This window comes from Syngnathus acus, chromosome 5 (assembly GCF_901709675.1).
Source record: "Syngnathus acus chromosome 5, fSynAcu1.2, whole genome shotgun sequence".
NCBI classification, from domain to species: Eukaryota; Metazoa; Chordata; class Actinopteri; order Syngnathiformes; family Syngnathidae; genus Syngnathus; species Syngnathus acus.
In genome coordinates this window covers 5720535-5748332 of record NC_051091.1, presented here as the reverse complement: position 1 = coordinate 5748332, position 27798 = coordinate 5720535, and the positions used below count along the sequence as shown (strand labels likewise).

The window sequence follows — 27798 nt, the reverse complement described above, 5'->3', positions numbered from 1 at the left end:
GGCTTAAGACAACTTGGAGGGGAAGCAACAATGGGCCTTTGTGCGGAGCCCTGCCTCTTGACTGGGAATCAAAGCTAGTTTATAAGTCAAATAAAAGCCCGATGAGCCTTACAGTTTTCTACCTCATGTGATGCCCCGGGGATTCAACTAAAACGCTGCTATTGTAATGCCCCTCTGAATGCAAAATCGGGTATCTTAAAAGACTGCTCTTTGTGTTGCTATATTGTCATCAAAAGTTGTTTCCAACCTCCCACGCAACACTTCAGAAAAAAAAGCTATATTGATAATCAATACAATTAAATTCATCCTCTTATTTTCTATTCCTTCAAGTCATCACGTTTATGCATTCTCCCGTTTGTTTTCATACGCACGCTCCTTCAGCTTTCACACGGCGGTGGGATCCCACGGACTTCAAAAGGCTGCTCCACGACCCACGTTAGGGGGTTTTAATAAGCGTTTCCACACATGCAGCCTGCTATATATTTACCTGCATGCAAACAGGAAATCACCAACAAAGACTGGAGGTTTTTATGCACGTCGCATCATTTTTACGCCGCATTTTGTTGCCTCTCCGTGTCAGAATGAAGAGACTGTTACGGACTTTAATTCGGTACTCCCCAGAAGACTGCGCAACCATCACTTGGTGCGCAACCATCGCGCACATGCCGCTTACACGCATCGTAGATATATTGCATTATATAATAAGTTATAATAATGTCAGTGTCTCTTGTGTCCCAGAACCCCGACGCCTCTTTGGAAGCGGAGCAAGGAGAGTCTTTTCTTCCGTCACTCTAGGGTTGACACTACTGTGGCGCGTATTTGAATAGACTCAAATGGCGTGCGATCGGCTGAGAAAAGGCTAATTTTTCAGCCTGAATGGCTCAGTGTCCCTGGGCGTGAGGTGAAGGAAGAGGAGGAGGGGGAGGAGGAGGAGGAGAAAAGGAGGATGGAGATCAGGAGGAGGAGGCTGCTGCTCTCTCTATTCGACTTGAACGCGTCTCGCTGAGTCGAAGGCTTTGATCAGGCCTGCTGGCGCCTAAAACCAGCATAACTTGTCTGCCCATTAAGGTGACTGACAAATCAAAACAGATTGTTTAGGCTTGGCAATTAGCGAGCACGCAGACGCTTTCCTACAGCCGCTGCAAGGACCGAGGCAAATATTTCCAAACTTGAAAATAATATTTATTTAATTAGTAATAATCGGCCAACAAAAGAGCACACATTTATTTTAGTGTGCCTATGAGCTCATTATGTCATTATGTGTTATATATTAAATCTCCCCCTTGTCTTTTGCACTCCCCATCATTTTTAATGGATGTACTATAGTCAAAGGGAAAGAATCTCAGTGATCCCTCCCTCAAGGCCAATAATTAGCACTAAACGACTGCAAAGGCCTGTGTGCTGCAATCTGATTATAGAGCCCTGCAGCTATCAATAAACAGCATGCTGCAAGGGGCTGGGGCCATTAAAACCGAGGGGCAGGAAGCTCTTCTATAGGGCAACAGTCGACAACAGTCACTCAGCACTGAGTCACCGCATGTGTCGCAACGCTTGTTACCATATCATATAAATTTTGTCAAACACAGGATTGCAAGAAAATTATACATATTACGTGTATTGCACACGATAAAGTCACTATGTTCCATAATTGTAATAATTATAAAATGGATCAAATGCACAAATTATGGTTTAATCACTTTTGTAATTGTTTTTAATAGTTCCAAGTCAATTTGTGGAACAGAATAACAAAAATCACTTTTTGATCGCAGGTAGGCATCAGCAAGGCTTGCGAGTAACAAAAAGATATTCATGGCCCATTAACGGGTTGTCGTGTTTATTTGAAGTTGCTTCGTGGGGGGAAAAGCATTGTTAATTTCCCCCATTGGACTTTTTTCGTCCAGCCCATGTAGTCGGTGATTGGTTGCCTCCCACTCCACGCCTTGTCTTATAGCTCCGCTCTGCACTCAGCTCGCATAAACATGAGGATGTCGACACCTTGACGCACCAACTTCTTCCTTTTCTTTTTTTAAGAAAAAAAAAAGTCACTTAGTTGTTTTTATTCTCTAGTGTTTACCACGAGAGTCACCACCACAGCTCCGCGGCGTCAGTCGGACCTGTATGGCCCCATCGTCGGTGTCGATGTCAGTTTTGGCCGCCGCCACGGGTTTGAAAAGTGAAGCTCTCCCCCAACGCTCGGCGCTCGTCACGAGAGGCGACATGCAGACCAGCCTGAGCCCTGCAGAGGACGCCGGGAAGCCCAAAGTGGCCATCCTGCCCTTCAGCGTCGAGGCTCTGATGGCTGATCGCAAGCCGAGCAGAGACGTATCTCTCCCTGATGGCCCATCCGCGGCCGGGACGTCCCAGTCTCTGGGGAAGGGAATTCGGATGGGTCCGTTCGGAGGTCTGGATACTCCCGTGCCTGCTATCGCGATGGGTTCCTCTTTTTCAGTGGGCGAACTCATGAACATGCAGGAGGACGTGTTGATTAAACCCGAGAGTCCAGATAGCCAAGAGAGAACTTCTTGGATCCAGAGTCCTCGTTTTTCTCCCACACCTCCGCGTAAGTCCGCTTTGTTGTTTCCGGGTCTTGATGCGCTATTACGCACGGTGTACTCATAAAATGACCAGTCTGGGCTCTTTGCATGGACCATCGTATCCACGTTGAATTCTATTCGTACTATTTTGTTAATGCAAATGTACCGAGACTTCCCAACGGTGTGGATTTTTGTGTGATTTTGTAATTTTCAGTATCAATAAATAGCTCGACTGTTTACATCCAACGGTACTTTTTGCCTCCATTTTGGCCAGTTGTAACCCATAAAACATTTTGTTGACATCCTTGACATTTAATGGGTTAAATCGTACAATTTGGGTAAAACATCTTTCAATCTAGAATCAACAAATTAATTTATGTGTAGTGTGAATAAACTGGAATTTGACGGGAAGTAGATTGGTGTGATATTCCAATGACAAGAATTTATAGTAAAAATCCCGTTTGCAATGACAAAACATCAGCAATAATAATAATAATCTCTGTAGTCAAAAAGGCCATGCATGAACAAGCTGAAAGTGTCTAGCAAGATTAAAACCTATTTGCTTCTTTTTGTTTTTTCCAGGGAGGCTGAGTCCCCCGGCATGTCCTCTGAGGAAACACAAGACCAACAGAAAACCTCGGACACCTTTCACAACATCCCAGCTGTTGGCCTTGGAGAGAAAGTTCCGTCAGAAGCAATACCTGTCCATCGCCGAGCGCGCCGAGTTCTCCAGTTCCCTTAGCTTGACAGAGACCCAGGTCAAGATCTGGTTTCAGAACCGGAGAGCCAAAGCCAAGAGATTGCAGGAGGCAGAACTGGAGAAACTGAAAATGGCAGCCAAGCCCATGTTGCCTCCTGCTTTTGGGATTTCCTTCCCGTTAAGTGCGCACGTCCCGGGGTCCTACGCGGGCTCGCACGCCTTCCAGAGGCACTCGCTGCCGGTGTCCCCCGTGGGACTTTACGCCGCCCACGTCGGATACAGCATGTACCACCTAGCCTGATGATGGACAGATGATGGACACCTTTTTTAAAATCATGCTCATGGGGTAAGACTCCTCTTTGAAGGAGTTTTTTTTTCCCCCCCCTGCAGTGTCTTCTTTCGAGGACCTGATGTCTGATCTCACCAGTAAGTCCTCCCAAAAGATATCTAATCTTGTGCTCATAGTGATGCATCAGATTTATTCTTATTTTTCAGAACCATTAAGACAGGACATACAAGTGTGGACACATAATGCAATTGTGCAGCAGGATTGTTGGGCTGCTGCAATACTTTTGTTAAAGCATTTTTGGATTCACATTAATATCCAACTGGACCGGATAACAGTGTCAATGCTTTTTGTAAATATGAAAAACAACAGCATTTAAAGAAAAAAAAAAACAGCACTAGTGTCTGTTGTTGCAATGATTCCCTTCGCAAGGGATGCGTGTACTGTAAAATAATGTATATTTGGAAAAATATCCTCATTTATATGATGAATATATTTGTGACATAACTTAATAAATTGTTTATTCTTTTTCATTTCACTTGTTTTAATTGACATTATGTAATAACTGGCAAGCAAGAAGAAAAGAATGACGGTGGCAATATTCTTTTAGATTTATGCATGCAAGTTCTTGCACTACCCCCCCCCCCCTTTTTTTTTTACTTTCTCTACTTATATTCAAGCAATGTCAACTTGTCACATGTTATTTGCAGGAATGTATTGCTACAGCTGTTGCCCATTGCTTTGAGACGACTAACCTAGATTGTGATGGCGCCAGCAGAGTTTAGGGGTGGGGATCATGTGGTGGATGGAGATGGAGGATTGGGGGGGGGGTGCACGTTGACGAACCCACTTCAAAACACACTGATAAATATTGGGGCTTTAACTAGCCCTCGTGTATCATTAGCGTGGCTTAAAGGGGTGTAAAACGAGCCAAATGACAGGCCATTAAAGTGTAGCACATGAGTGTTAGGCACATTCCTCATGGAGCACCTGAAAAGAAACCTCTGATCGAGTCATCCAAAAAGATTGTTGCAAATTACAGAGCGTGTAGTCGCAGTAAAAAAAATATCGTTTCTCTCTTTTTCTCCGCGTGAGCCAGAAAGGGGTTAAAAAATAGTAAAAATAATTGCTTGTAACGAGCGCAGGCGGATGGAGCCCCGGCCCGGCCCGGCCCGGCCCGGCTCCAGAGCGGCTGTAGCTGCAGGCAAGGCGGAACTTTTATCATTCCTAAAATGTCAGCGGAAGACTGGGACACTCTGCTGCGGGGATTTCCTCCTCCGCGCGATGACAATATGCTGCCCTGAAAGTAGGCTCACGCAACAGGAAGTTTTTTTTTCTTCTTGAGCAGCTCCAGCAATCGTTATTTTTAAAACGTTGTGTGAAATCTGCTTGTAGCCAGTAAAAAAAAAAAAAAAAGAAGTCACTTTTTGATTGTGAGTGAATCACACGGATGAACGCGTCATGTGAAAAGCGGAGAGACGTGACTGGGATGCGCCTATTCTGCAAAATGCTTTTGTCTCTTAAGATCTTTTGGCCCCCGGCAAAATCTCCACCACCGATGATGATCAGCGGGCTGCTGTTTGATGCAATTGCTCATTAGATGCCATTTAGCATTCCCCGTGATCTACTGGTGGTTTGGAAATCATTCATGTCTAAAAGGCATGCCTGAAAAGCTCTCAGATGTGTTATTTGATGAGTCGTGAAGAAATTTGGACATACTTAATATTGGTTGAAAGTAAGTATAAAGTATACACATACTATATCATTTAGTATTACTTAATATTTATAATATTCTATATTTTTTACTATTGTCCTGAAAATGACAAGCATAAACAGTTTACTATACAGAATCATTATTGCAATGTCGTTTTGTTTCGAACAGTCTCGCAGGTCACCCTATTTTAAACCGCTTACTTTATTTACTTTTTTCAGCTTTTTCTCTAAAATACAGTAATACTAATACTTGTATATTGTTAGCTTTATTGTTATATGCCTGATCGGTTAGAAAAAGGCAGCATATTCTACACATAAACTTTATTTTCCTCCATTTGTATTCCTTCATATGTATATTCTATAACTGCAAGATACAGCTATATGGAAGCTATATGTTAAAACAACAAACTACTGTAGTTCTTTCAGCCGAGTTGAGTTGCAGGTTGCAAATTTGACATTTATAGTTTCTAAATCAAATAAACACACACAGACACACAGACACACACACGACCGTTGTTTTGCATTTTGGTGTCAAATGACACGGCTGCAGTTTTCTGTCCTGCATTTCGTTCTGGAATCTTTCACCTGACACATATGGACTGTATTTTACTACATTTCATTGAAAGGACGATGTTGAATTATTACGCAGAAAAGGTCAACTCACAGGCTGTTTCGATTTGTCTTTCACAATGTCAGCTCATAAAAAAAATCATATTTCATCTCGACATCTTAAATGATTATAAATACCCCAAATTAAATCTTTGAGGTATGTTTTCATATTTCTCTTTACTGGCAGGCCTGCGCTTGAGTCCTGTGATGTCAAAACAAAGCTACTATTAGTAATGGAGTAGCTATCTTATAAATCAATGTTCAGACATCTGCTAATAAAGACATCAGCACAAATGATGCACATTTCTAAAATATCTTCTAAAAAGCACAGCACAACAGAAAAGCAGCTGTTCCTAACTTTCGTTGACAACAGCAATACATCAAGTTATACTGCAGCACCACAAGCAAACTAATTATTTTTAAAATGTATTCAGTGATTTGTGTATATAATTACGAGATGAATGTTTTCAATCACTAATATTTGCTCTTGGTTTTTTCAATGCTTTCCCATCAGCATTAACAACTCCAAATGATGAGAATGTTATTCTCTCTATTGCACATAGTGTCTCTACAATATAATTTATTTTAAGTGGAAATATTGTATCACCATTTCTCTTTTGATTGCTGCTGTATGTTTATTTATTTACAAACAACATTGCCTCACTGCAGGAATGAGGGAGGTTGGTAAACGTCACCCCACTACTTTTTTAAGTGCAGTGGCCAACAGTGTCCACAAGAGAGCAGTAAAATACTGAAGCGTGAGCAAAACTGACCAATTAGTACATTCATTTCAAAACCTAAATGGGAGTCAGAACACACCACCCTTTAAAGTTCTTCCAAATAACTCTAAATACTTTTGAGATGCTCTAGTAGGCTTTTCTTGACATTTGTCATTCTATCAGAAGCCTGAAGGAATTTCTTCAAACACTGATTGAAATTTCAAATGGCACATTGTACTTTTAAAATGATGGCCAAAGACATAAACTATAGTTTAGTTGAACCATAACACATTTTCACGTGACTGAAAAAACAAACAATGACTTGTTTATTGTGATAATGGTGGAAAAAGTTTTAAAATGATCTTGGTCCCATTTTAACAGCACAAAAACTTGGCATTTGAACAGGGGTGTGTAGACTTTTTACAGCCATTGTTCTTTTCCCAACCGACGCCATAGTTACAACCGTCACCACTGTGAGAATGTTCAGAATTCCAAGTTGATAATAAGACTTACAGTCTTAATTTCTCATGAGCTGCCCTCAACTGACTGCCTCAAATGAGTAATTACCGACCACATAAGACGAAGAATGGAGCTTTATGTTGTTTATTAGTGTGGCATTTTTTAAGCATCCTTATGGTCGACAGGAGGCACAACTTCAGTCCACTCTGGGTAAAAGTATAGCCCTGGCATGTGTGGCCACATTGACTGTGCAACATAATTAAAACTAGAGTGGCGCGTTTTCCAAACATCTATTTTAAGGGGAAACATTTTCTTATGTCGACTAATGAGGCAACACGTCTTTTTAAGATGTAATAAAAAGGGCTTAATGTGATGGAAAATTGCCCGAAAGGCCTATAAAGCAGAAGTGAATCACAAAGTGCATCAGTGATGCTTTAATGTAAATAGCTTTTTGATCTGTACTTTACAAGCTCATTTATTTCAACAAAGCAGAGAATGATTACTGTGACCCCCCCTCAAGGCAAAGTTTTTATATTTTATGAGCCAGTGTTTAACATTTTTGGTGCAGGGTCACAGAACATTAAATTGGGAAATTATCTGGACACCCGCTGACTGAATGTTTTATCCTCGTTTTGCCTTAATGATACAAAACAATGTGAATTCTGCAGCCCTGTAATGATGATGATCAATAAGCACAGCAATTACGTTTTATCGTTGCATTTATTTTCAAACAAGCCTCATGCTGCTCACTAACATTTTGGTGTTGGCAGGGTTCCTTTATTGAAGGAGTTTCCCAGCTTCATGTGGTTAAGAGGCACATTTGAAACCGATTCTGCGTTATGAGCAACCATCGTGCTTGTTTTAACAGAAACTTGACTTCAACTCAAGGTTATACAGTATATCAAATATTAACAGAAATAAGCGAAAAATATATTCTAAAAAGTGAGGTAATTAGTTTTTTTAAACATAATAATAGGAATCAAATTGAGGTTATATTTATTGATTAGTCCAATAAAGATAATAAAATAAAATGTTAATGAAAAACGTTTTTAATAAAAGTCTAAAAAAATCAAATGTGTTTTTACTAGCGTTTAAAATTCTTCATGTAGATTTGAAACTAAATTGCAGTTACGTGATTTGCAACCTGCATTCAAACTGAGTTGACAAATGCTGACAAGCAACGCTACCTTGTGGCAACTAGCGGTATTGTAGCTTTTCAAAACCAAACTAATATTGAGTAGGTAAGTAATCAACCACGCTATCATGGTCATACTAAAAAAAATATTCAGTTAATTTTGGAGAGGTGTATAATCAAAACAAGGGCAAAAGAAAAATAGACGAGCTGCACTATAATGTAATGTAATATGACTTATTAGGCGATATTTGAATAAGCACAATTAAGTCTTGGCTTGTGGCAGTTTTGTGTTGTATGAGAGCGAAAATAGGATCATAGAATTCCTTACATAGCATTTTCAAGCAATGGATTCAACTTTACAAATATCTCCAAAATGTTGTACATAGTGCTCCTTCAAGTTGTGTTTAGTCAGAGCAAGGGTTATGGCAACACAGCCAATTTCGCTTAATGACACACAACACTTTGATCAGCAGCGCTAAGTCAACACAGGCAAAGGCGCACTCACAAGCATCTCTTACTGGTTTATTATTTTAAGGTTTGTCTCGGCACGGTTGGCATTCAGCAAATTTCCTGTGGAAAGTTCTGCCGTTTTTTTTTTTTTTTTTTTGCAGGAATGCAACGATGCATATCCACTAAACACGAGCACGCACGAGTCAGCACAGTGTGCCGCGTTGCTTTCGACTGAATACACCGCAAGGTGTGGCGTTTATGTACATAATGCTATTTACTTTAGGATGCTTATTGCTGCTTTCGGGCGGCTACTTCCTCGTGTTGCTTATCTCTCCTCCTGCAAAAGCTGAAGTCTGTCCTCCGCAAAGTGAGGCCTACTGTGTCCAGTGTCAATGGCCTCGCAGTCGTCTGTGAAAAACACCAAGTCCTGCCAAAAGCAATAAAGACGCAAGGTCACGTCTGACCTGTAAAAAGCGTGTCGGAGCACGTGCAGAGGTTTGAGATGCTCTCACCCGATAGCAAATTCTTGTGACAATGGTGTACAAATTCTGGATTTTTGTTTTCAGCAGCACCATCCTGGGTCGCTCTCTGCAGTACTGGCTGGGATGGTTCACAAGCACGTAGAGGAAGTCACGGAGTTTGGTTGTGATGCAGGCATTCTACAACGATAACGTCAGCGCCGTTAGGCTGCTGTTGAGGCATGCTCACTTGGCCTCACTTCAAAACACAGTCACAACCAGCAAAATATATTTTTTCTCCTTTTCTTTGTGAGTCTCATGACACACATTCAGTGGTACACAACATTAAAATGAACCAAACTAGGTAATCTCGTGACTGTTTTCCAATGACTGTACATATTAGGACAAGCCCAGACTTTAGTTTTGGGCCAATTAAAATCTCTCAATATGATTGTGACGTTAATCTGGCATCAGTGCATGGTGCAGCATTATTAGCTCTGCCGCTCTTTTTCTCATGTAGAGTTGGACAGGTCAAGCAAGGCGACCTAGGCAAAATACTTTCAACTTGGAGGCGAATACCTTGGGTCAAAAGTTTCCAAAAGGTCATTTTCATGCTTTTGCCAAAACTTGCAAACAGACAAAGAATTATTGATTCCACTATTTTCTTCCAAATTACCCCTTTCTTGCCATACAGATTTTTTGGGGTAAATTGTTCTGCTCATATTATCTTAGTTAAAGTCACTGTTTTGAAATATAGTCGTCGGTGACATCACAAGAATAAAATAACCACATCACAAACACTGATTCTGCTTTTTCAGTCTGGCTTGCCTCAGGTTATGTTTGAATCCTTATTGAAATGCCTTTATAGAACTTACATGAACATCAATGAAGATGGTTGGTAGCGCCGCAGCACACCCTTTCTGCAGGCAAAACAACAGAAGACAACCTTAATGAGAAACTCAAAAGAAGTTGACAATGCAACACAGTTAGGCGCGCTTACCGTGCGATGATAAGTGTGGATCTTATCCAGCAGCGTCATAATTTCTTTGCTCAGACTCAGCGACCTGGAGTAACAAGTCGGAGGCGCGCATTCAGACAGACACACAAAGCCGAGGAAACAGAACACGGCTGCCGAGCCGACTCTCATGCTTGCGATGGTTCCGCTCGCTCGCTGGGCTGGTTCGAATATGTGCGCAACGCTTGTACGCTCAGCAGCAAAAACTCCGGTTGCTAAGCGGAGGGCGACTTGCTGCACTTTAAATTGAGGGGTCGAGGTTGAAAAAAAAAAAAAGATGTGGAGGATGACGTGGGTGCATAACAACGGCGAGGAGGAAAATATTTCAGTGTTTTGGAGAGCACACATCTGAAGTGGTCCAACTTGGAGCGGACACGTGCAACTCGATCTTACATTTGGTGAAAATGTCAGAATTTTGCAAGCATGTGACCTATGCCAGTAAACACAATTACGACACAGGGAATGCAATAATGCATGATTTGTGTTTTAAGAGTGTGGAGAATTTAGTCAGGATTTGCAGACAGGCAGGCACCTTGTGTAAGTTTCACACCCAAACCACAAAACCTCAATCGGCAAATGTTATACTGGAGCGTTTGGCACCTGCCTGTCGTATGGCTCTTTGTAATTTGTTCTTTTAACAAGAGGTCTGTTTGTCAGGCGTTGGAAAGGATAATCACAATGTTTGAGGATGTGTTACCCATCTGATGTTAATCAATGTTTTTTTTTTCCCAACATGTCAGAAATAGGGATGCATGCCGTGGATCGGTACTTTTTGGTACCGGTACCAAATGCTCAGTAAAATCCTAACGATATGCATCCCTAGTTAGAAATGATTAAAATCTTGTTTTTCCATATTGCTTCTTCAGATGTCAGGATTGTGACTGATACCGTTTCTTCAGTAATAAGATGTTTTCATTACAATTTCATTCGTGCTAAATATATCATCATCCATCTTAAATAAATAATGGAAGATTTTGAGAGAGTGGCCAACATCATTTTCAATACAAAATTATTTTATAAAATTGCCAATGTCATATTTATTTACACTGTTTATGAAATTGTTTTAAGAAACATTCTAAACGTATCCTTTAAAGCAGCGAAGTTAGTGAAACAAATTTAATTCAGTGCCAAAATCTTTGGCCAAGACTGCTTATTATAATATTTATTCTGTGAATGTCAAGTTTGTGGTGATGGAGCCACACAGCCTTTCTTCAAATTGAGGAAGTTCCTTTTTCTCTTTCTCTTGGTAGAGTTGCTACTAATGTGGGATTGAGGTGGCTCCCGAAAGACAAACAGCCTTTCCCCGTTGGCCTGGCAGATCACTTCCACATTGGCAGAGGTTGGAATCATGTCTTCTTCTTCTTCTACTGAGTTGTGCAGCGTTTCACTCCCTTTCTCCATGTTGCTTTGGTTGGGAGCCTCGTGTTGCTGCAGTGTGTTTTCATTGACGGCTGATTTATACTCGGGTAACTTTTCCTCCGCAAAGCTCTCCTTCCCTTTTTCCGCAAGCGGCAAACGAGAGCTGGGAAGAAGTCTTTCCATCAAATGTGGCCTCTTTTCCTGGAGTCCGTGAGATCTAACGTACAAAGGAGTTGCTGTTTGAAAGTCTGTCGGAGAACATGTGCTTACCTCACCCATACGCTCCTCTGACGACATACGTATTTCCTCTTCTAAAAGGATCATGTATGTGGCGTTCATGGCCAACGAGCTGATCGCTGCCCCTGATATTGGGACGTCTTAATCTGGCAGCTGCTTACTCACCTTTCCTTTTCCACACGCGGCATGTTCAGCATACTTCTGTGCACAAGGTCGTCCTTCAGTTTGACAGGAAGACGCAGATTAGGCCTGGTCAGAGAGGCCTAATGTTAATTAATGTCAGTAATGCGCTGTACTGGAAAAAGCCGACATTCTAAACAACTTTGGATAGCGCAAAAAAAAAAAAAAAAAGTACTGTACACTATGTACTGGTAGTTGCACACGAGGTACACATTTATTCTTGTACTTGTTCAGAAATCGCATTTTTGGAGATAGACTAAAAAGTTAGCTTCCCTCTTTATATGTAAAGCAGTCCAATTTCAGATTAGTTGAATAGAAATGTTTATTATCCTAATGCTTACCCAGAATGCTCCTGCTCCGTAGACGAGGAACCAAGATGCTGCTTAGGACAGAGGGCATCAGTGATGGAAAGAAGTTCACTCTCAGGCATCGTGGGGACCAGGAGACGCAGAAGCTCAAGGAGAACCTCAACCGGCATCCGACATTGTTTTACCAGTTCTGATGCGAAAAGCAGCTCCTGAAACACAGAAGTGACGACAAAGGATAACAAAGAGGTACACACACAGGAAAACTGCTTGAAAAGTGTTTGAACCTGGTCACAGTTTGAATAAAGTCTCTTGAGCGCCATTTTTTCTCTGAGATCTTCCATCGTCTGATTGCCAGCAGTCATCTTGTCCAACCTAAAAAAAGACTTTTAATAAGTTAAAAAAAGTTTTGTCCCAGGGTCATGACAGACCTACCTAGCCGTCAACGCTGTGCTGACTTGATGACACTTATTGAGCGCCCCCTGGAGGATGGATGACATTCGGCTCTCCAGTTCCAGGCCAAACAGCTCCTCCTGCCTACGGGCTTGCTCTTTCGCATCAGTGTCCTCTATGTGCGTTTGGGTTGACCAATGAACTGTTTCCAGCTGGTCCAGCTCCCCATTTTCTTCCTGGAGCTGACGTTCTGCTTCCTCAAGGCCCTGTTGGTTAACCAACTACAATTAAGGGGCGAAAGCAACACAATCCCACAATTCCAGTTGACATCCAGTCCCTCTTACCAGGCAGTGCCTCTTTATACTTTGGGACATTTCTTGTCTCGCCAGATTCTTCTTGGTCTCTCGAAGGTGATGACTTAGCAGGCCGTGAAGGCTGTACAGTGCTCGGGACGTCTCCAAGACTTTGGCCCTCCTGTCAGCCTTTTGGTAGTGCACGGCGGCCATTTGCATTGCCAGACTGTCGGCCTGAGAACGCAAGTAGTCTTCTCTCTCCTTCCTCATCTCCCCTTCTACCTGCATTTACAGTTCAGCAAGCATCACCTCAAATGACCTCATGATGGTTTTATACGAGATATCAAATTGAAGAACTGCACATTACCCTTCCCTTGTTTCTTACCTTACTTATAACACCGTGATCCATCTCCCTAGCCGTCTCCTCTAACAGTTGGATCTGGTCTTGAAGTTTTTTCTGGAAGTGAACCAGATCGGATGTAGCTTGCGCTTTCCCGCTGAAATGTGGCTTTATCTGTAATAAAATAACAAAATGGGCACTACGCAGTTTAGAAAGGAATCCAGGCCTGCTGTCCTGGTGTGATTAGAAATGAAAACACTCTGTGTGCACTTTTGCTCAGCAGGCTCATAATTGAGTCTGATCACAGTGAGGGGGCAACATTGAGAAAAAGAGAAAAAAAAAAATCTCAGCCACTGGGCTTGAGCAGCAAATCACAAAAGCAAGTTTACAGTGCTTATGATGTGTTCACCATTTGTTGCCCACTGTCCTCCCTCCAAGTTGCCAGGCAGTTGTGGACTTTTGTTCTGGACACGGCGTGGGGCAGCATGAGGCATCGGTCCATCACAGAGAGACATTTCTGGAATTCAAGTTTCATTGCCAGGCGCTCATCGCCAGAGAGAGTCAATTGGGACGAGCACAAACATCTGACAAGGACACACACGAAGACAATCAGGAGACTGGATTTACAGTACACTGTGCGGTTCCAAAATTCTGGTAAATAAATAAATTGAAATTTGGCAGTTGGATTTGTGGAGTAGATCCATCTGCACCGATGCCATAGGACAACTTTATTCGACTAACCTGAAGAAATCTCTGCAATGAGCCCTGAGCTCCTTCTGCTCTTGCAGCTCCCTCTCCATGGCTCTGTTCAGGCTCTCCCTGGTCGTGCTAAGCGTGTGTAAGGCTGCTTTGCCTTCCTGGTGCAGCATCTCTTGGCCCTGCAGGAGCGCGCTCCCTCCTTGGCCGGATTCTGGGTCGACTTGCAGCAGTGAGCTCTGCACGCTTGGCGGCAGGATTGTGAGCAGGGCCTGCATTGTGGAAGGCTGAATGGCTTTGACTTCTGCCATGGAACTCTGGATTACACGCATGGTCACCTTGACGACAGACAGGGGGAGCCAAACAATGCATCGACTGAATGCCCCCTATGTGTGCTTTGTTGGAACAAGTGTGTGTAGTATTATTTGTACCTTCCGAATATCAGCTGCCGCCTCCTCGTCCAAATTATTGATGAGCTCAGCAAGCTCCAAGCTCCAAGTTGTCAGTAGCTCCTGCCAACACTGCAGATGATGGGCTACTTTGATGCTTCCATCTTGATTCTTAGACAGGCCAGACAAGTCCTTCTGTCTCTGCATGTGGACCCTGAGCTGAAGAATGGAGGACATGTTATTTGAGCCACATTATGAGTTGTAGGAAATTTGCATAATTTCATCAGTATATTTTTCAGTATCAAATCAAACGAACCTATATAAACTTTGGAAAGACAGATTTTTCTTTTTGAGCTCTTTTCACCTTAGAGTACAGTATAGAGTCAAATGACAGACAAATGAACCAAACGCTCCAAACCATGTCAGAAATGAGCTCCCTCCGCTTCTTGATGAGATCGCAGCGCATGGCTCTCCTGTCTTGGCTCAAAGCGTCATCTAGTCTCTGCCTCACCATTACAAGATCCTTCTGGGCTTTCTCCTGCAGCTGAGTCAGCTTTTCAGCAGATGCCGTGCTCCCTCTGGTGGAAAATATTCAATATTATGCATTAGCTGGACACAATCACAATGCAATGCAATTATGAGTCTTAACAGATGGTAATGTTGTAATAGCCCAACCTTCTGATGTGTGTGAACATGCTGTCCAAATTGCTGGAGGTGCTGGCGAAGGTGTCTGAAATGAGACTATTGAGGCTGTGCAGGCTGTGTAGCAAGAATTTCCTCTGTGCATGACGTTCAGCTAGCACATAACGCCAGTTGGCAAGGATCACATCCAGAGTTTCCTCCAGAAGATCCTGGACACAGATGGAACATGTACTTGCAAAAGATGAAGACGGACTGACATAAATGTGACCACAAAGTGACCACAGCTGCTGGTTGCTGACCTGACACTCAAAGTAACTGTGATGAAGACTACTGGCAGCGGTCTTGTCCAACTCGCCCATCTTTGTGGCTTCATCCAGTTCCTCAGAGAAGATCTTATGAAGCTCCACGCGACGCCATTCGATGATCTCCCTCTGGACTTTTGCCGAGGCTTCTTCGTGGCGGACCAGCAACATGCGCTGCAGGTGAGCCTGGCTCAGTTTGTGCAGCTTCTCTAGCAGGACACTACATTGGAGGAGCTCCTAGTAGAGTCAACATGAAAATGAATTGAACCAAATTGAACTGAAAGCAACTATCTGCAGACGACAGCATCCATCATCTCAACCTGTTGTTCGGCATGTTGACACAGCAGCTCAGCTTGGGCCTTCTCTGCAGCTTCCCTTCGATGCTCTGCTTCCATCTCCTCACGGGTCTCCAGGTTGCACTTGCCTGCAAGCGCAGCCATACGAGCGCCTCGTTCCTCCTTCAGCCGACCTTCCATACCCAGCAGCTGGCCATGAAGCACACTGAGAAGTCTCTGCTGAGCTTGGAGGCTGATCTGGCCGCGATGCCGCAGGCCTCCCAAGAGGACAGACAGAACATCCTTGTAGATCTGAATCCGAGTGGCCTCCAAGTTGTTGGTGGCGTGAAGCAGTGTGGACATTTCAAGACTATCACGTGTAACATGTAGAGAAAAAGACAGTCAAGTCAATTGTTCACTACTTTGATCAGTAAAACTGACCTCTCATTCACTCGTACTTCTTATGAGAATATTATTTTAAAAATTGAATACATATAAATGCTTTATTCCCTTACTTCTCCAGCGCCTGATTCATGTTCTGCGGTTCCTCTAGCACCATGATGTCAACAATCTTATCTTCAAAGGTTGCCTCATCTTTAACAGTCTCTGTTATGTTGCAGTCTGCATACTCTGGGTCTGGGTCGCTTCTGTTTTTCTGAGGAACAAAAATACGACAAAAATTATTTTCTTCTTTGACATAAATTCTTTTTAATGCAATTGTACAGTGATGACTGGTTGTCATGGTTGTAAAATGTATTTATGCATTTATTTAATTCTAATTTTTTGTTTCATGCATACAAACATTCTACTCATTTTATGAGCACGGTATGTATGTAGTTACCCTTTGCTGAAGAATGTTTAGTCTGGTTCTTGGACCAATCATGTGAACGGCTAAAAAGCCCAGCAACAGCAGCACCAACGCAACGAAGAACCCAGCAACAAATCCAGCAAAGTGCACACCATGGTTTGGATAAATCTAAAACAAAACAAAAACAACTGTGCATACAAGAAATAAATGCAGCAACTTCTGCTTATTTACCATGCAGCACTACTTACCCTGTCTGTGGAATTAACACGCAGTGACAGATTAGCCGTCAAGGGACCAAACATGCTGACATCGTTCTGTCGGAAAAATAACAAGAGAGCATTTTATTGGTGTTTGGCAATATTGCAACAAAAAGGCGAACTTGAAGCTACCTGTGATAAGTTAGAGAACGTGAGAAAAGCTGGTAGGTCCAGAACTCCACTCTTATGACTTCTTATTTGTGCAGTATAATTGAGAATCGTTTGGGATCCAGCTGAAAAGTTTAAATAAACTTCAATACGGTTGTAGGGATAAAATACTTTGTCATTTATTTATAGTTATGAACCAACAGTCAGGCATACCAGATAAAGCATCAATGGTAAACACTTGGTATCCTCTCTCCACAACCCTGCCTTCAGTTTTTAGGGGTACTATCCCAAATATGGAGTCCCGGATGGCCACCTGAGAGAGGTTAGTGCCACCCACTGGGCTTAGGTTGTGAATCAGCAGGAAGAATGTCAACTGTGGTGGGTCCACTTCAGCCAGCACCTTTGGGTGTGGTCACATGGGTTGATGGTCACTTCCAAAAGCGGATTATGATTAATACATGGAAACAATTTACCTGTGCACACTTGTGAAACTTGACCTTAAAAGCTGCTGGTGGCGTCAAACTCTGAAACTGCAGAAATCCAAATTATAGAGTTATGTATAGTGTTTTGTTTTGAATGGGCAGTAACAGACTAAATGTTCTCGTGCAAAGCATCACCTGAGGAAGAGTGTGACCAGGATCGTATCTAGTGAGTGAGCTTCTGCGATCTCGAGGTTGTAAAATGGCTTTCATGTGAATCAAGGGTTTGTAGAGGGAATGTGCCCATGGTTCAGGAGAAGCAGATGAAGAAACAGCTCTCACAGCTGAATATGGAGGATGGAAATCCATTTGACCTATGATGTCACAGTGCAGGAACATTTTGCTTAACATTAAGATGCTTGACCAATTAAATGTAGGCGTAATAGTCTTTCTTTACAATTTAAAACAATTGCCATGTCCATATTTTTTATATTCAGTGAACATTTGTTTACATACTGTGTGTATGCAGCTGCAGTCCTATTGGGTTCCCTCCAAAGTCTTTGGTTTCAAGGTAGCTGGAATTGCTCTGCAACATGCAAAACACACAAAGTAAATGCAATAGACTCAAGTGAAATAGGTGCTCTTAAGACACAAATAGTCAAATATTCGCTAACGGGCTACTCACTGCATACTTGTTGCACGAACTTCTTGTCGGCAGTTCGCAGGACCAGCACGTATCATGACTTGATCCGTTGCACGGAAGTTCATTGCCTGGTGTCTCACTTTGGATGGCGATGGGACACCAATTTGACGATGGATTCGTCGGAGAAAAACACGACGCTTGGAGGTTGACTAAAACAGACCATATTGTCACATTTTCCGCCATCAAATGTACCGCAAGTATTTTTTTGGCTGTCACTCGGGAAAGCCGCTCGCCAATGATCGCGTCGGCTCTGCTGCTGAAATGCAATCGGAAAACTCCATATTTTTGCAGATGGGTCAAACAAATAGTTAATGAATAGAATAAAACGGTCAGTCAACGTCCACTATTCTGCGATTCCGTGCACATCTGCTCCGTTTTCCAAATCACTCCTCACCCAAAAAGTTCCGAACGTTTAGACGTGAAGGAGAGGCTTTTAAAAACAGTTGATTTCAGCATCTGCATCCGGTCGTGCTTTCAAATTAAAACAGCATAGCCCGAAATGGTGCGCTAACTAAAGCTGAAGGGAGTAGATGCCAGCGCACATCCAAAAATAAGCGTTTAATATTTTGATTTTACGTAGTCTCACTAAACCTATCCATTAAAGTAGCCTCACTTTTCTGACGCGTAACCAAGAAGATGTTTTTATTTTGAAAGCTAATGTCTTTTAGTTGCTGGTTGTTCGAAAACTTTACAGAGATTTTAGCTGGTAAAACCTTTGTTGAAGATGCACATTAGTTTTGCTGGATTCTTTTGTAACAATTTAACATTATGAAGGCGGGGATATGCTTAAGGTAACAATTAGAATCGTGATTTTATTGTGAGGTTTTCATCAATATGCTATTTTGTGCGGAACTGCGCCCACAGAGAAATGTCCGAGCAGAATTTAGTAGTCGAATGCGGTACTGACGTTTTAGTCAATTACGTTGAGTCGCTGCACGTCTACACAGGATTGTTGACAGTGGCTACAGTTTGTGGTGGACTAACGGGAATATTAGCCGCTGCCCTTTTCTATACGTTTTGCCTGAAAACTTTAATTTTGACAAGACAGGTAAGCAACCGCCAACACTTTTCCCACCCATTTCACGCATTTCAACTTAGTGCGCGTTTATTGTATTCCACCAGGGGCACAATGCAAGAAGGCTACTTGAATCTGATGATGGAGAAGTGGAAAACATCACCAGTGATCATGCGAGCAACAACAGAAAAGAAGCCCCGCCTGCTGCAACTAATGACAAAGTATTACACGTCTTTTAGTTTTTAACCCGTCATATGGTTAACCGCGTGTCTTCATTTTATTTTTTCATTTAATATGGAACAGGAGAAGAAACAGGAACCGATGAACAGTGATGTTGCAGCATTTGCATCAAGAGCAAAAGTGGTCTACCCCATCAACCAAAAATACAGAGTAAGTTTATAACTGCATAATCTATTCGTACACTTCGCTCACTTTCTCTTTTTGTTTGCAGTCGTGCTTGTATTATAATATCTGATGGTGTCTTGTTTCATTCAACAATCTTTGTGGCAGCCTTTAGCAGACGGAGCATCCAACCCTTCTCTTCATGAATGCTCCAAGTTGCCGACAATGCCAAAAGAGGATTCGTCGTCGTCCTTCACAGAGGGAGACTCTCTAAGTCAAGATCTGGACAACGATGACGGCAGCCAGTTCATCTCCTCCTCATCGGTCCCCAAGAACCTGCAGAACCAGAGCTTTGTCAGGGTCTCCCACTACTCCTACACACTGACACAAAAAGGGTAGGTGTTGTGAGGCTTTCAGAATTAAAGATGTTAACATTCACAGGAGTGATTTGGTCTTGCTAAATGTTTCTGTTGCAGTTTTGAAGCAAGGATCAACCTCCATTGTTTGGCCCTGAAGGATGTCGAACAGCTTTGCGCTCAACTTCTGGAAGAAAAATTTACTGTGAGTGTTTGTCATTTTATTCATATCACATAATTTAAGAGGCAGCATTTCATGAACATGTCTTAGTACTGGTGATATTTACATGGGATAACATTTTCCTGTCTTAGATTTACCTTGAAATGGTAAAAAAAATATTTTGCAGTCATTTTCCAAGAGACAGAAACGATGCAGACTTCACTAAGCGTATTCTTCAAGTGCAGCAAAAGGTAATCTTTTAAATTAAAAGGAATTCAAAAGGAATTCAAAGTTTCAACAAATAACTGCATTTGAAATTGAAAGGATACAGCCAGGATTGAATCTGTATGAAAGCATGCGCTGTTATTTTAGGAATTGGAGGAGCTAAAGAAACAGCTGCCAACAGCCCATACGACCAGTGATGATAATTTGGATGCTCCTTGTACTTTGGAGGAAATGGAGAGATCTCAAAAGAATATTCTAGAAAGCAGCCTTCAAATGGTAATAATTAGTGATTCATATCGGAACTAGATTCTGAGTGATGTTCAAACCTTTTTGCAGTCCAAAAGTTTCAGCAAAGTGGTGGAGGAGCTCTGCCAGCATGTGATGAAGAGGACCAGCAGTTTCCCTGCAGATGAAGCACTTGATGCGACAGTCGCTCTCAACCAGACTCTTGTGTTGGTCGAGAATCACCTCATGAAAGCTCAAGAAACTCAAATAATGGTTACCAGTTGGCTGTCTAATTTTTTATTTTATTTATTTATTTATTTATTTTGACTAACCTGGTGTTCTTCTTTTCCAGCAAATTTACCAGAAGCTGTTATGGTGGGAGGAGCTGACGGGGCTTCTCCAGTCCCAACCTGCCTTGGTCCAGCAGGAAGCATCTCTGAGGCAGAGCTTGATGGCTACGGCCCTGGAACAGCTGACCAGCGAGGATGTTTTGACTTTCAGCTGCATGGAAACGATACTTTCTCAAGTGCAGCACGCGCTTACAGAAAGTCTTCAACTGTGCAGAGAGGGTGGGGTGAATTCTCTGGTGTGCTCGGCATGAATTGTGTGTATGATCATAAAAATGTGTGTGACAGCCAAGGTTATTATAGTTCACAAAACCTAATACTGAAAAATAAATATTAATAAGTAAAAATGAACTGAAAGCTGAAAAACCCTCTAATGTATACGACAAAAATGTCTTTTTTGTCTTGTTCAGTTAAGCTTTAATTTTTAATATATTTATTTCCAATTTGAATAATATTGTCATTCTCAGTTTGTTATGTTCAATTGAAATCTTTTGGTCACAATCCAGATTACATAAGGAAAACAAATGAGTTGCTGGTTGAAAAGTGTAGCAAAATGGAGGCAAAGCGAAAAAAGCTTCAGAGGAGCCAGGACAAGGAGAGAAGTCGTGTGCTGGAGCTAAGGCAAACTCACAGTGACCCAGAGCAGCTTTCAAAGGTAAGCACATATTTGGATGGCAAATGCGCAGTCATGCCAGAGACCCATTTTTTTCTTACTATATACAAGTCGTCAAAAAGTTAATGTCCTTTTTCAACCACACAGCTCCAATAGCTGTTGATATTGTGTATATTTTCACCCTATTCATCACCTTTAGGAGTTTCAAGAGCTATTATTAAAACAAAGGCAGAAGCTTTGTGATTTGGAACTCCAACACAACGACCGGATGGCTGACAACCTCTGCAACGTTTGGACAGTAAGTACTGCACAATATTTGTCACAGTAGACATTTTATTTCGACCACGTCTTCTCTTCAGAAACTCCGCAGCAGCTGGTCAAAGAGGCTCCAAGAACGAACCAAAGACATCTTTTGCACGTCTGTTACCGCCCAGTGCAAGCTGTCTGCTGAACGCTGCCAAGCGCTGTGGATGGACGTAGAGCAGCAGTTTTCTGCACATCAGCAGCGGGTGGAGACAACAGCCAGATTGCAAATGGAGCAAATGCAGGCTCAGATTGCTCAAGAACGACAGGTACAGATACCAAACTGCACAATCCGTATTTATAATTGTTGTGCATTTTCTGCACTGTAGTCTGTTCTCCATAGGTTTCATTGACTAGTTTTTTTTTTTTAAGGTATGGACCGAGTCCACCGCTCTAATGCATGCCAGCCTCAAGCATCTGAAGAACCAGCAGATGAAAATCCTACGAGCCATGGTGGTCAGTCAGAGCTACACACTTAACAGGTAATACTGAACGACCACTAAAAGAGAGACGCTCATGGCATGCTCCAGGGTCAGTCCTTAAAGTTATGTTCATATTCTTGTCCAATCGGACCTTTTCTCAGTCAAGTGGGGGAGTTGCTGGATAAGAAACATGAGCACCTGCTGGCATGCGTGCAGCGCCACTTCATGGCCAGACACTTTTGTCTACACCTGCTTAAAGAGATGAGACTTTCCAAGCTGAAGGTTCTGTCTCAGACCGACTTTCGGGCTTTGCTGATGAAGGAGCCCGCCACAGTCCACTCCTGTGTTGATTCAGCTCTCAAGGTAGGGAGAATATTGAGAAATCATCCATGGCCATCTTGAATTACTTTTTGTTTTTGTGACCTCATAACAATAGGACAGCAGTGCTAGCCTAGCAGAGAAGCATCTGGTTCCAGAGAGTCAACTGGTGAGTCATAGTTTCCATCAGGAATTCTTGTCGGAGTTGGAAACAGGGACAGAGATTCTTCAGAATCATGCGCAGTTGGTGCTCGGCAACGCCCTCAGCCACGCCGTCTTGCAGCTGATGGAAGGCCGGCTCTCTGAATCACAAAGCAGCTCTACGGATGAAGACGACTTGAAGGTGTTTTCTCAGGGAACTACTGATTTTTTTCCCAGCCCTGCCATAGTAACAAAGAATTTCTTAATATCATTTCCCCTTTTAGCGTCATCTAACAGAGGCCGCTTCTGAGAGTGTATACGTGACCAAAGATTCTCTTACTGCTCTCGTCCAAAGCTACTATGCTAGCTTACAAGATATTGCTCAAAAACTGCAGCCACCTCAGTCAAACACGAATTTTGGTGAGACGACCACACTGCTAAATTCTTATTGCATCTTTTGCCAGAAAATTTGGTTTCTATGATTTCTATGCAGATGTGACTGAGGAAGCCTCCAGTAGCAGTCGGTTGAACAAAGCGTTGATACGGGAGCTGGAGAACTGGGGAAGGAAACCCACCTCTGCTAAGTTTCAACAGAGGTACAAGAAGCACAGTAATTGTTTAAGTGGCATCTATGACGTTTTTTTTTCTTCCAGGGTTGAGGTCCACAAAAGGAAATTGTTAGAGCATTGCGATCTGGAGCAGGAGATGATGTGTGAGGAACTGAGACGAAGAAAAGTAGCCCAGACTCAAACGTTAGAAAGGATCAATGGACTACTACAGGTTAGTCAATATAAAGCAGATCAGACATAAGATGTTTATCAGTTCCGTGAGCACCGTGTTGTCGTGTCCATTAGGAGGCAGAAAGAAGCTTCATAAGTGATTTGGCAGCATTGGCTCGGGTTTCCATCCACAGTCCAGACATAGAAGACAGCGATGAAGATGACAACGCGGGTAAGCCCATGTTCTCTGGTGGGGGAAACCACGCTCATGCTTTGCTTGCTCTTCATGAATTCATGTCCCACAGGGGAAGTGAATGCCTCTATAATGGACCTTCTTGCCCGGAACCCAGCCCTAGATCCGGCCTTGAATCCATCACTGACTCCAACTGTTGTCACTCCAGCCTCATCAAAACTGACAAAAAAGAAAAAAAGAGATCCAGAGGCTCATATCAGTTGAAAATGTTTTGGTATTGTACAGTCTACTTGGTCTAAAAGGGTTATGTTTTAAATACAATACAGTTTTCCCATGCATTTTTTTTCCTATTGCTGTATTTCCATCCATCCTATCAATATAGAATCTATTGAAATGTCTGATGTTGTTCCTCCACACCAAACACATCCTTTATGTTTCTTGCTTTATGCACTGGTGGACAGCCATCTTGGAACAACAGGAACAAAACAGTATTCTCTCAACTGTTTCTATTATTTCGGAAGCCGAGACTTGCATTATTGCATATATTGTCCTCATTACACATTGCAACTTTGTCAACATTTGTCTCATTACACAGCTTGTTTGCCGCATTGATTCTCCCATTGCTCAATGGATGTACTTCTCTTGAGTTACCAGGCAAATTAGCAATGTCAATTCGGATTGTAGGAGAGTGCAACCACTCAGATGAAAGCCTCGACCCTCCCTTGTCTTAATGGGGTTTTAAGTACAACACTTTATGGTCTATAATGCAGAGTAATGGTGAAGTGTGGGACGACTGGAGCAAGGCAGACACTTGTGTTTGGAGACGGCAATCCAGCAGGCAATCTAGCCCAGATTGATGGTCTATCGGTGTGTAAAGTGTGTCAATTAGAAGACATCAAATTTTAATCTGCTCTTTTTATATTAGCAAATTGCTCGCATGACCTGGATGACACCTTGGAGAGATAATCTTTTGAGTAAGGCATCCTGTCAGAGGGTGTGTAACTCTGAAGTCATCCACAGAGTGGCTGCACTGATTTTATAGGTAATGACACTCAATAGTGGCAAGGGAAACCATTTTGGATGTATATTGAGGTCCCGTAGGGGACTGCAGCGACTTGTGGGAAGATGACCTGATTTCTAATTTTCTCTCCTGCTTGAGCTGCGGACTCTACGGCTACAAACACAAGAGACACACCAAAGAAGGAGGGTAGTATGATTTGGACCGGATCTAATTGCATTCTTTTTTCACTTTTGACGGACGAATGAGTGGCTGAAGTTGGTATTTAAAACATTCAGGTGAGTGTGGATATTCGTCTGTACGTCCTTGATGTTTACAACGTCGTCGTGTGTCCGGACGGCACTAAATGCACCATGCGCGTGTGGCAAATGGATGTAGCAAATATATATTTTATATTATATTATGATGAATCATCTGCGGAACATTCAGTGATACAATTTGCTGCACATACTTTCGCTTTCATTCTTGAGCATTTACTTTATGTCAAATGAAATGGGAATGTACCTTGCAACGCGTCACAGCGTTGGAGTTATTTTAGGGCTCCCAAATAAGGTCGTTGTCTAAATTCACACGAAAGGTTTTTTGAGGTAGTGCCCATTTTTCTATCATCTGATAAAAAAAAAACTCGACATCAATTTCATTTATTTTGCAATTTATTCCACCACTAAATTTAAGTGGTATTGATCTGTTTTTGAGTTTTTTTTTTTTTGTTGTTTTTTGTTTTTAAAGAATCAACATGTTCTAAGGCAAAATAGCCGACAGCAAAATACACACAGATTTTGTCAATGCAGATGAAGAAAATGTATTTTTTCTAACAAATACATTTTTGCATTTCAAAAGAAAATAGTACACACAAGAAAAGTGGATCATCATTTTTAAATAAGGCACATTGCTGTGAATAGTATTTAAAATTTTTTTACATTGCTATGATTTATTTCTCAGGTGGGCAGCCATGGCAAACCTGCAGCAAGAATACCCTGGAGTCCTCATGGGGATCCTTGAAGAACTGGCTACCATGCGTCAGTGGTTGACATTCCAGGACCTTTGTCGTATGGTCAGCACCCGCTTTGACTTGGAACACCTCATTGAGCTCAGGAGTTTGTTGTTTGCTGCTGCTAGCCGGGACCCCTGTTTTCCAGCCACTCTTTTTAGAGATCGAGTTTCCACCAGGGGACAAGGGCTGTCACCAATAGGTGTCGCTGCTGACATCGTGACAATTTTTAACCTTATTCAGATGACGGGTGGGGCCACCGATGACAGCCAACCAATGAGAACTCAGACGGTCCTGCCTGTGGACCAGTCCCCAGGTCCCAGTCTGCCCGGGATCCACCACCTGAACGTTCCGAGTAGAGAGAGAGTACGCGCTCACTCTGACTCCAGTGCAAGTCTTATCGACAAGCACTTGCTGTTTCCACATTCCAATTACTCAGTGCGTAAGCGTGGCAGTCTCCCCCCCGATCCCATCTCACTTGTATCGCCCCCTCCCGTCAGGACGCGGGCTGTGTCTTTCGACTTGCCTCACACCACACTTTTGTATTCCAGTGGACAGAGCCCCGCCAAGACCATGAAGGATATTTACCTGCCTTTGGAAACGGACAGCGAGTCAAGTGGCGATTCAGCTCCGGTTGAGGTGTTTGAAACCGAACAGGAGTCATCACTCGACCAGAAGAGAAACATCTTTAAGAAGGACTTCCACAATCAGCCGCCTCTCATACCACAGGTGACCGTCCACAGTGAATCTCCCAGTCCCAAGGGGGAGAAAGGCTTTGACAATCACAACTTTGAAATGATCCCTAACCCTTACCCTTCGCCCGCCGCAGTCCAGCAGGCTCCGGAAGAGCGGACCAAACATGAAAGTCTGGATGACCTGCAGGACTCCACTTATTTCGGACCTGGATCGATCCCAGAGCGGTCCCAGAAACACTTGAAGCCTCCCCGAGGGCAAAGGCCCATCTGGAGTAACAAGAGTCACAGTCTGGAGGACCGGATCAGCCCAGCCGGCGTTGGTATGGGACCTGAAACCCGTGGTGGAAAACTACAAAGGCGATCAAGGCCCGCTATGAGCAAAATGGGGGGTTCTTTGGGGGGCGAGATTGGGGACATTGAATTTGACGGAATGAAGGCTCAAGGAACCCAGACCGATCCTCCAGACACCCGGCGTCTCCGTAGCTTGGTCCATGCAGACCGCCTGTCCTTCATGACTTCTTTGGATGATCCGGACTTTGCCGATGATGACATAAGTGCCATCTTCCGCTTTTTAGATGACATAAGCATGTGTGGCTCCACGGGAGTCCTGCACCCTAACGATGGATCCGGGGCGCTCAACCAGGATACCCCGGAGGCCAGACGGGGCCGCCTAGGCCAACTCCAGAGGCTTTTTCATTCTCTGGAAAGCAGCGATGATGGACTAAAAGCCAGCGTGTGCAAGCTGCTGCTCCGTATGAACCAGATCGAGCGACAGTTGGAATCACTAAATGATGTCAAAGCCGAGATCTCTCAGGTCTTGTCTGCTTTGCAGCGACTGGATGAAAAGATCCCGCAGCCCGCCGTCGATGGCGCACAGAGCAGCGGTGGCCGATGGCTGGAGCCCCTCAGCGGCGTGTCCTCCTTCATGAGCCACCCCATCACCCCCTCAGAATCATCTGAGCCTCAGCCTTTATCTGTATCCGAGCATCTCTTTCCTGCAACCAGCACTCATAGTCTGGACTGGAACAAATGGAACGCTCCTGGGGAGCAGACAGACAGTGGTAAATGTCAAGGTGAGACAAAAGCGGGCAAAGACGGAAAAGCGTCTCGTCGCGCCTCGACAAATGAGGAGAAAGGGCCATCGGATTCCAAGCGATCAAATGTATCAAGCATGGCAAAAGACTGGATGGTGACTTTCTCCAAAATGAAAGGTGGCAAATCACAAGAGAAAACTGGACAGGTGGAGTATTTCTCTAACATACGCTACTTTGTCTGCATGTAGTTTGGATAACTACAGTTCCCCCGTGACTAAATGGACAAGCAGTACAGAAAATGGTTGGATAGATTTGAACAGTATTAACAGTCGTAAAAGTGTAAATATACATCTATAGTATTTGATGACACTTTGAAGGTAATTCTGTTTCTAGGAAGAGCAGCCAAGCCGAACTGCCAAACTTCTTTCTCAGAAGTCGTCCAGCTTGGTGGAGCAAGTATTTAGCTCGTCCTTGTTTGGCAACAAAGAAAGCAGCCTGACTGGGGGCCTCGCCGCAGGAAAAATGATGGACCCCAGACTGGCTGAAGCGAGAGGAAGAGCCGTCTGGACCGTAGACGAGCGAGAGTCACGAGTCTCCCCTTTGCAGGTACTTTTAATTGAATGACTCTGTCCAGATTGTTGTGTAAAATGAAATGATAATGTCGCGCAGGGTCGTGATTCTCTCAACCCTAACAACATGGAGTTCTGGATGGACGACATCTACACTCCGGGCTATGATGCGTTACTCAGGCGTAAAGAGGCTGGCCTCCGCCGGGCCAAAGTTTGCAAGTTGTTAGCGCTCATCGCTGTTGTACTTGTTATCATTCTCATCATTGTCATTCCCATTTGCACCATGAGATCATGAGAAATTGCGTGAGGACTTTTTGCACATTATTCT

The 27798-nt window shown here is 43.1% G+C and overlaps 5 protein-coding genes across 5 annotated transcripts; 3 read left to right on the top strand and 2 right to left on the bottom strand.

The window, feature by feature from the left end:
* Positions 1 to 2118: 2118 nt before the first annotated feature.
* Positions 2119 to 4053, top strand: msx1a (muscle segment homeobox 1a). Its single transcript, XM_037251751.1, has 2 exons — positions 2119 to 2560; positions 3117 to 4053. The coding sequence occupies exons 1-2, from the start codon at positions 2119 to 2121 to the stop codon at positions 3533 to 3535; spliced, it is 861 nt and encodes a 286-aa protein (XP_037107646.1). The 3' UTR covers positions 3536 to 4053.
* A 3095-nt stretch (positions 4054 to 7148) lies between these two features.
* On the bottom strand, positions 7149 to 10364 carry LOC119123003 (cytokine-like protein 1). Its single transcript, XM_037251752.1, has 4 exons — positions 10064 to 10364; positions 9939 to 9983; positions 9118 to 9264; positions 7149 to 9032 (listed from the first exon to the last, which is right to left on the bottom strand). The coding sequence occupies exons 1-4, from the start codon at positions 10208 to 10210 to the stop codon at positions 8931 to 8933; spliced, it is 441 nt and encodes a 146-aa protein (XP_037107647.1). The 5' UTR covers positions 10211 to 10364; the 3' UTR covers positions 7149 to 8930.
* Positions 10365 to 11072: 708 nt separating this feature from the next.
* LOC119123001 (limbin-like) lies at positions 11073 to 18227 on the bottom strand. The gene is made up of 23 exons (XM_037251750.1): positions 17767 to 18227; positions 17598 to 17667; positions 17280 to 17455; positions 17136 to 17192; positions 16876 to 17062; positions 16687 to 16787; positions 16546 to 16611; positions 16331 to 16465; positions 16005 to 16144; positions 15535 to 15859; positions 15212 to 15451; positions 14946 to 15121; positions 14689 to 14848; positions 14313 to 14489; positions 13927 to 14219; positions 13595 to 13769; positions 13231 to 13359; positions 12897 to 13127; positions 12595 to 12818; positions 12447 to 12534; positions 12196 to 12371; positions 11840 to 11923; positions 11073 to 11654 (listed from the first exon to the last, which is right to left on the bottom strand). Exons 1-23 carry the CDS (start codon positions 17965 to 17967, stop codon positions 11255 to 11257), a joined length of 4011 nt encoding a protein of 1336 aa, XP_037107645.1. The 5' UTR covers positions 17968 to 18227; the 3' UTR covers positions 11073 to 11254.
* Positions 18228 to 18469: 242 nt separating this feature from the next.
* Positions 18470 to 23557, top strand: LOC119123321 (ellis-van Creveld syndrome protein). Its single transcript, XM_037252319.1, has 20 exons — positions 18470 to 18832; positions 18907 to 19020; positions 19103 to 19189; positions 19310 to 19536; positions 19618 to 19702; positions 19810 to 19908; positions 20030 to 20158; positions 20219 to 20380; positions 20460 to 20676; positions 20961 to 21109; positions 21267 to 21365; positions 21427 to 21639; positions 21743 to 21852; positions 21954 to 22155; positions 22229 to 22453; positions 22536 to 22671; positions 22745 to 22847; positions 22905 to 23031; positions 23106 to 23202; positions 23276 to 23557. Exons 1-20 carry the CDS (start codon positions 18653 to 18655, stop codon positions 23425 to 23427), a joined length of 2913 nt encoding a protein of 970 aa, XP_037108214.1. The 5' UTR covers positions 18470 to 18652; the 3' UTR covers positions 23428 to 23557.
* A 1576-nt stretch (positions 23558 to 25133) lies between these two features.
* Positions 25134 to 27798, top strand: minar1 (membrane integral NOTCH2 associated receptor 1). The gene is made up of 3 exons (XM_037251675.1): positions 25134 to 27107; positions 27295 to 27507; positions 27571 to 27798. Exons 1-3 carry the CDS (start codon positions 25134 to 25136, stop codon positions 27763 to 27765), a joined length of 2382 nt encoding a protein of 793 aa, XP_037107570.1. The 3' UTR covers positions 27766 to 27798.

Coding starts and splice junctions, on each gene's coding strand:
- msx1a (XM_037251751.1), top strand. CDS start 2,119: ATGGCCCCATCGTCGGTGTCGATGTCAGTTTTGGCCGCCGCCACGGGT. Junction 2,561..3,116: donor TTTTTCTCCCACACCTCCGC/GTAAGTCCGCTT, acceptor TGTTTTTTCCAG/GGAGGCTGAGTCCCCCGGCA.
- LOC119123003 (XM_037251752.1), bottom strand. CDS start 10,210: ATGAGAGTCGGCTCGGCAGCCGTGTTCTGTTTCCTCGGCTTTGTGTGT. Junction 9,984..10,063: donor TCCACACTTATCATCGCACG/GTAAGCGCGCCT, acceptor TTTTGCCTGCAG/AAAGGGTGTGCTGCGGCGCT. Junction 9,033..9,117: donor TCACAAGAATTTGCTATCGG/GTGAGAGCATCT, acceptor TGCTTTTGGCAG/GACTTGGTGTTTTTCACAGA.
- LOC119123001 (XM_037251750.1), bottom strand. CDS start 17,967: ATGGCGGAAAATGTGACAATATGGTCTGTTTTAGTCAACCTCCAAGCG. Junction 15,122..15,211: donor ACAGTTACTTTGAGTGTCAG/GTCAGCAACCAG, acceptor ATCTGTGTCCAG/GATCTTCTGGAGGAAACTCT. Junction 12,535..12,594: donor AGCACAGCGTTGACGGCTAG/GTAGGTCTGTCA, acceptor GTCTTTTTTTAG/GTTGGACAAGATGACTGCTG.
- LOC119123321 (XM_037252319.1), top strand. CDS start 18,653: ATGTCCGAGCAGAATTTAGTAGTCGAATGCGGTACTGACGTTTTAGTC. Junction 21,640..21,742: donor AGATTGCTCAAGAACGACAG/GTACAGATACCA, acceptor TTTTTTTTTAAG/GTATGGACCGAGTCCACCGC. Junction 22,848..22,904: donor TCTGCTAAGTTTCAACAGAG/GTACAAGAAGCA, acceptor TTTTTCTTCCAG/GGTTGAGGTCCACAAAAGGA.
- minar1 (XM_037251675.1), top strand. CDS start 25,134: ATGGCAAACCTGCAGCAAGAATACCCTGGAGTCCTCATGGGGATCCTT. Junction 27,108..27,294: donor CACAAGAGAAAACTGGACAG/GTGGAGTATTTC, acceptor TTCTGTTTCTAG/GAAGAGCAGCCAAGCCGAAC. Junction 27,508..27,570: donor CACGAGTCTCCCCTTTGCAG/GTACTTTTAATT, acceptor AATGTCGCGCAG/GGTCGTGATTCTCTCAACCC.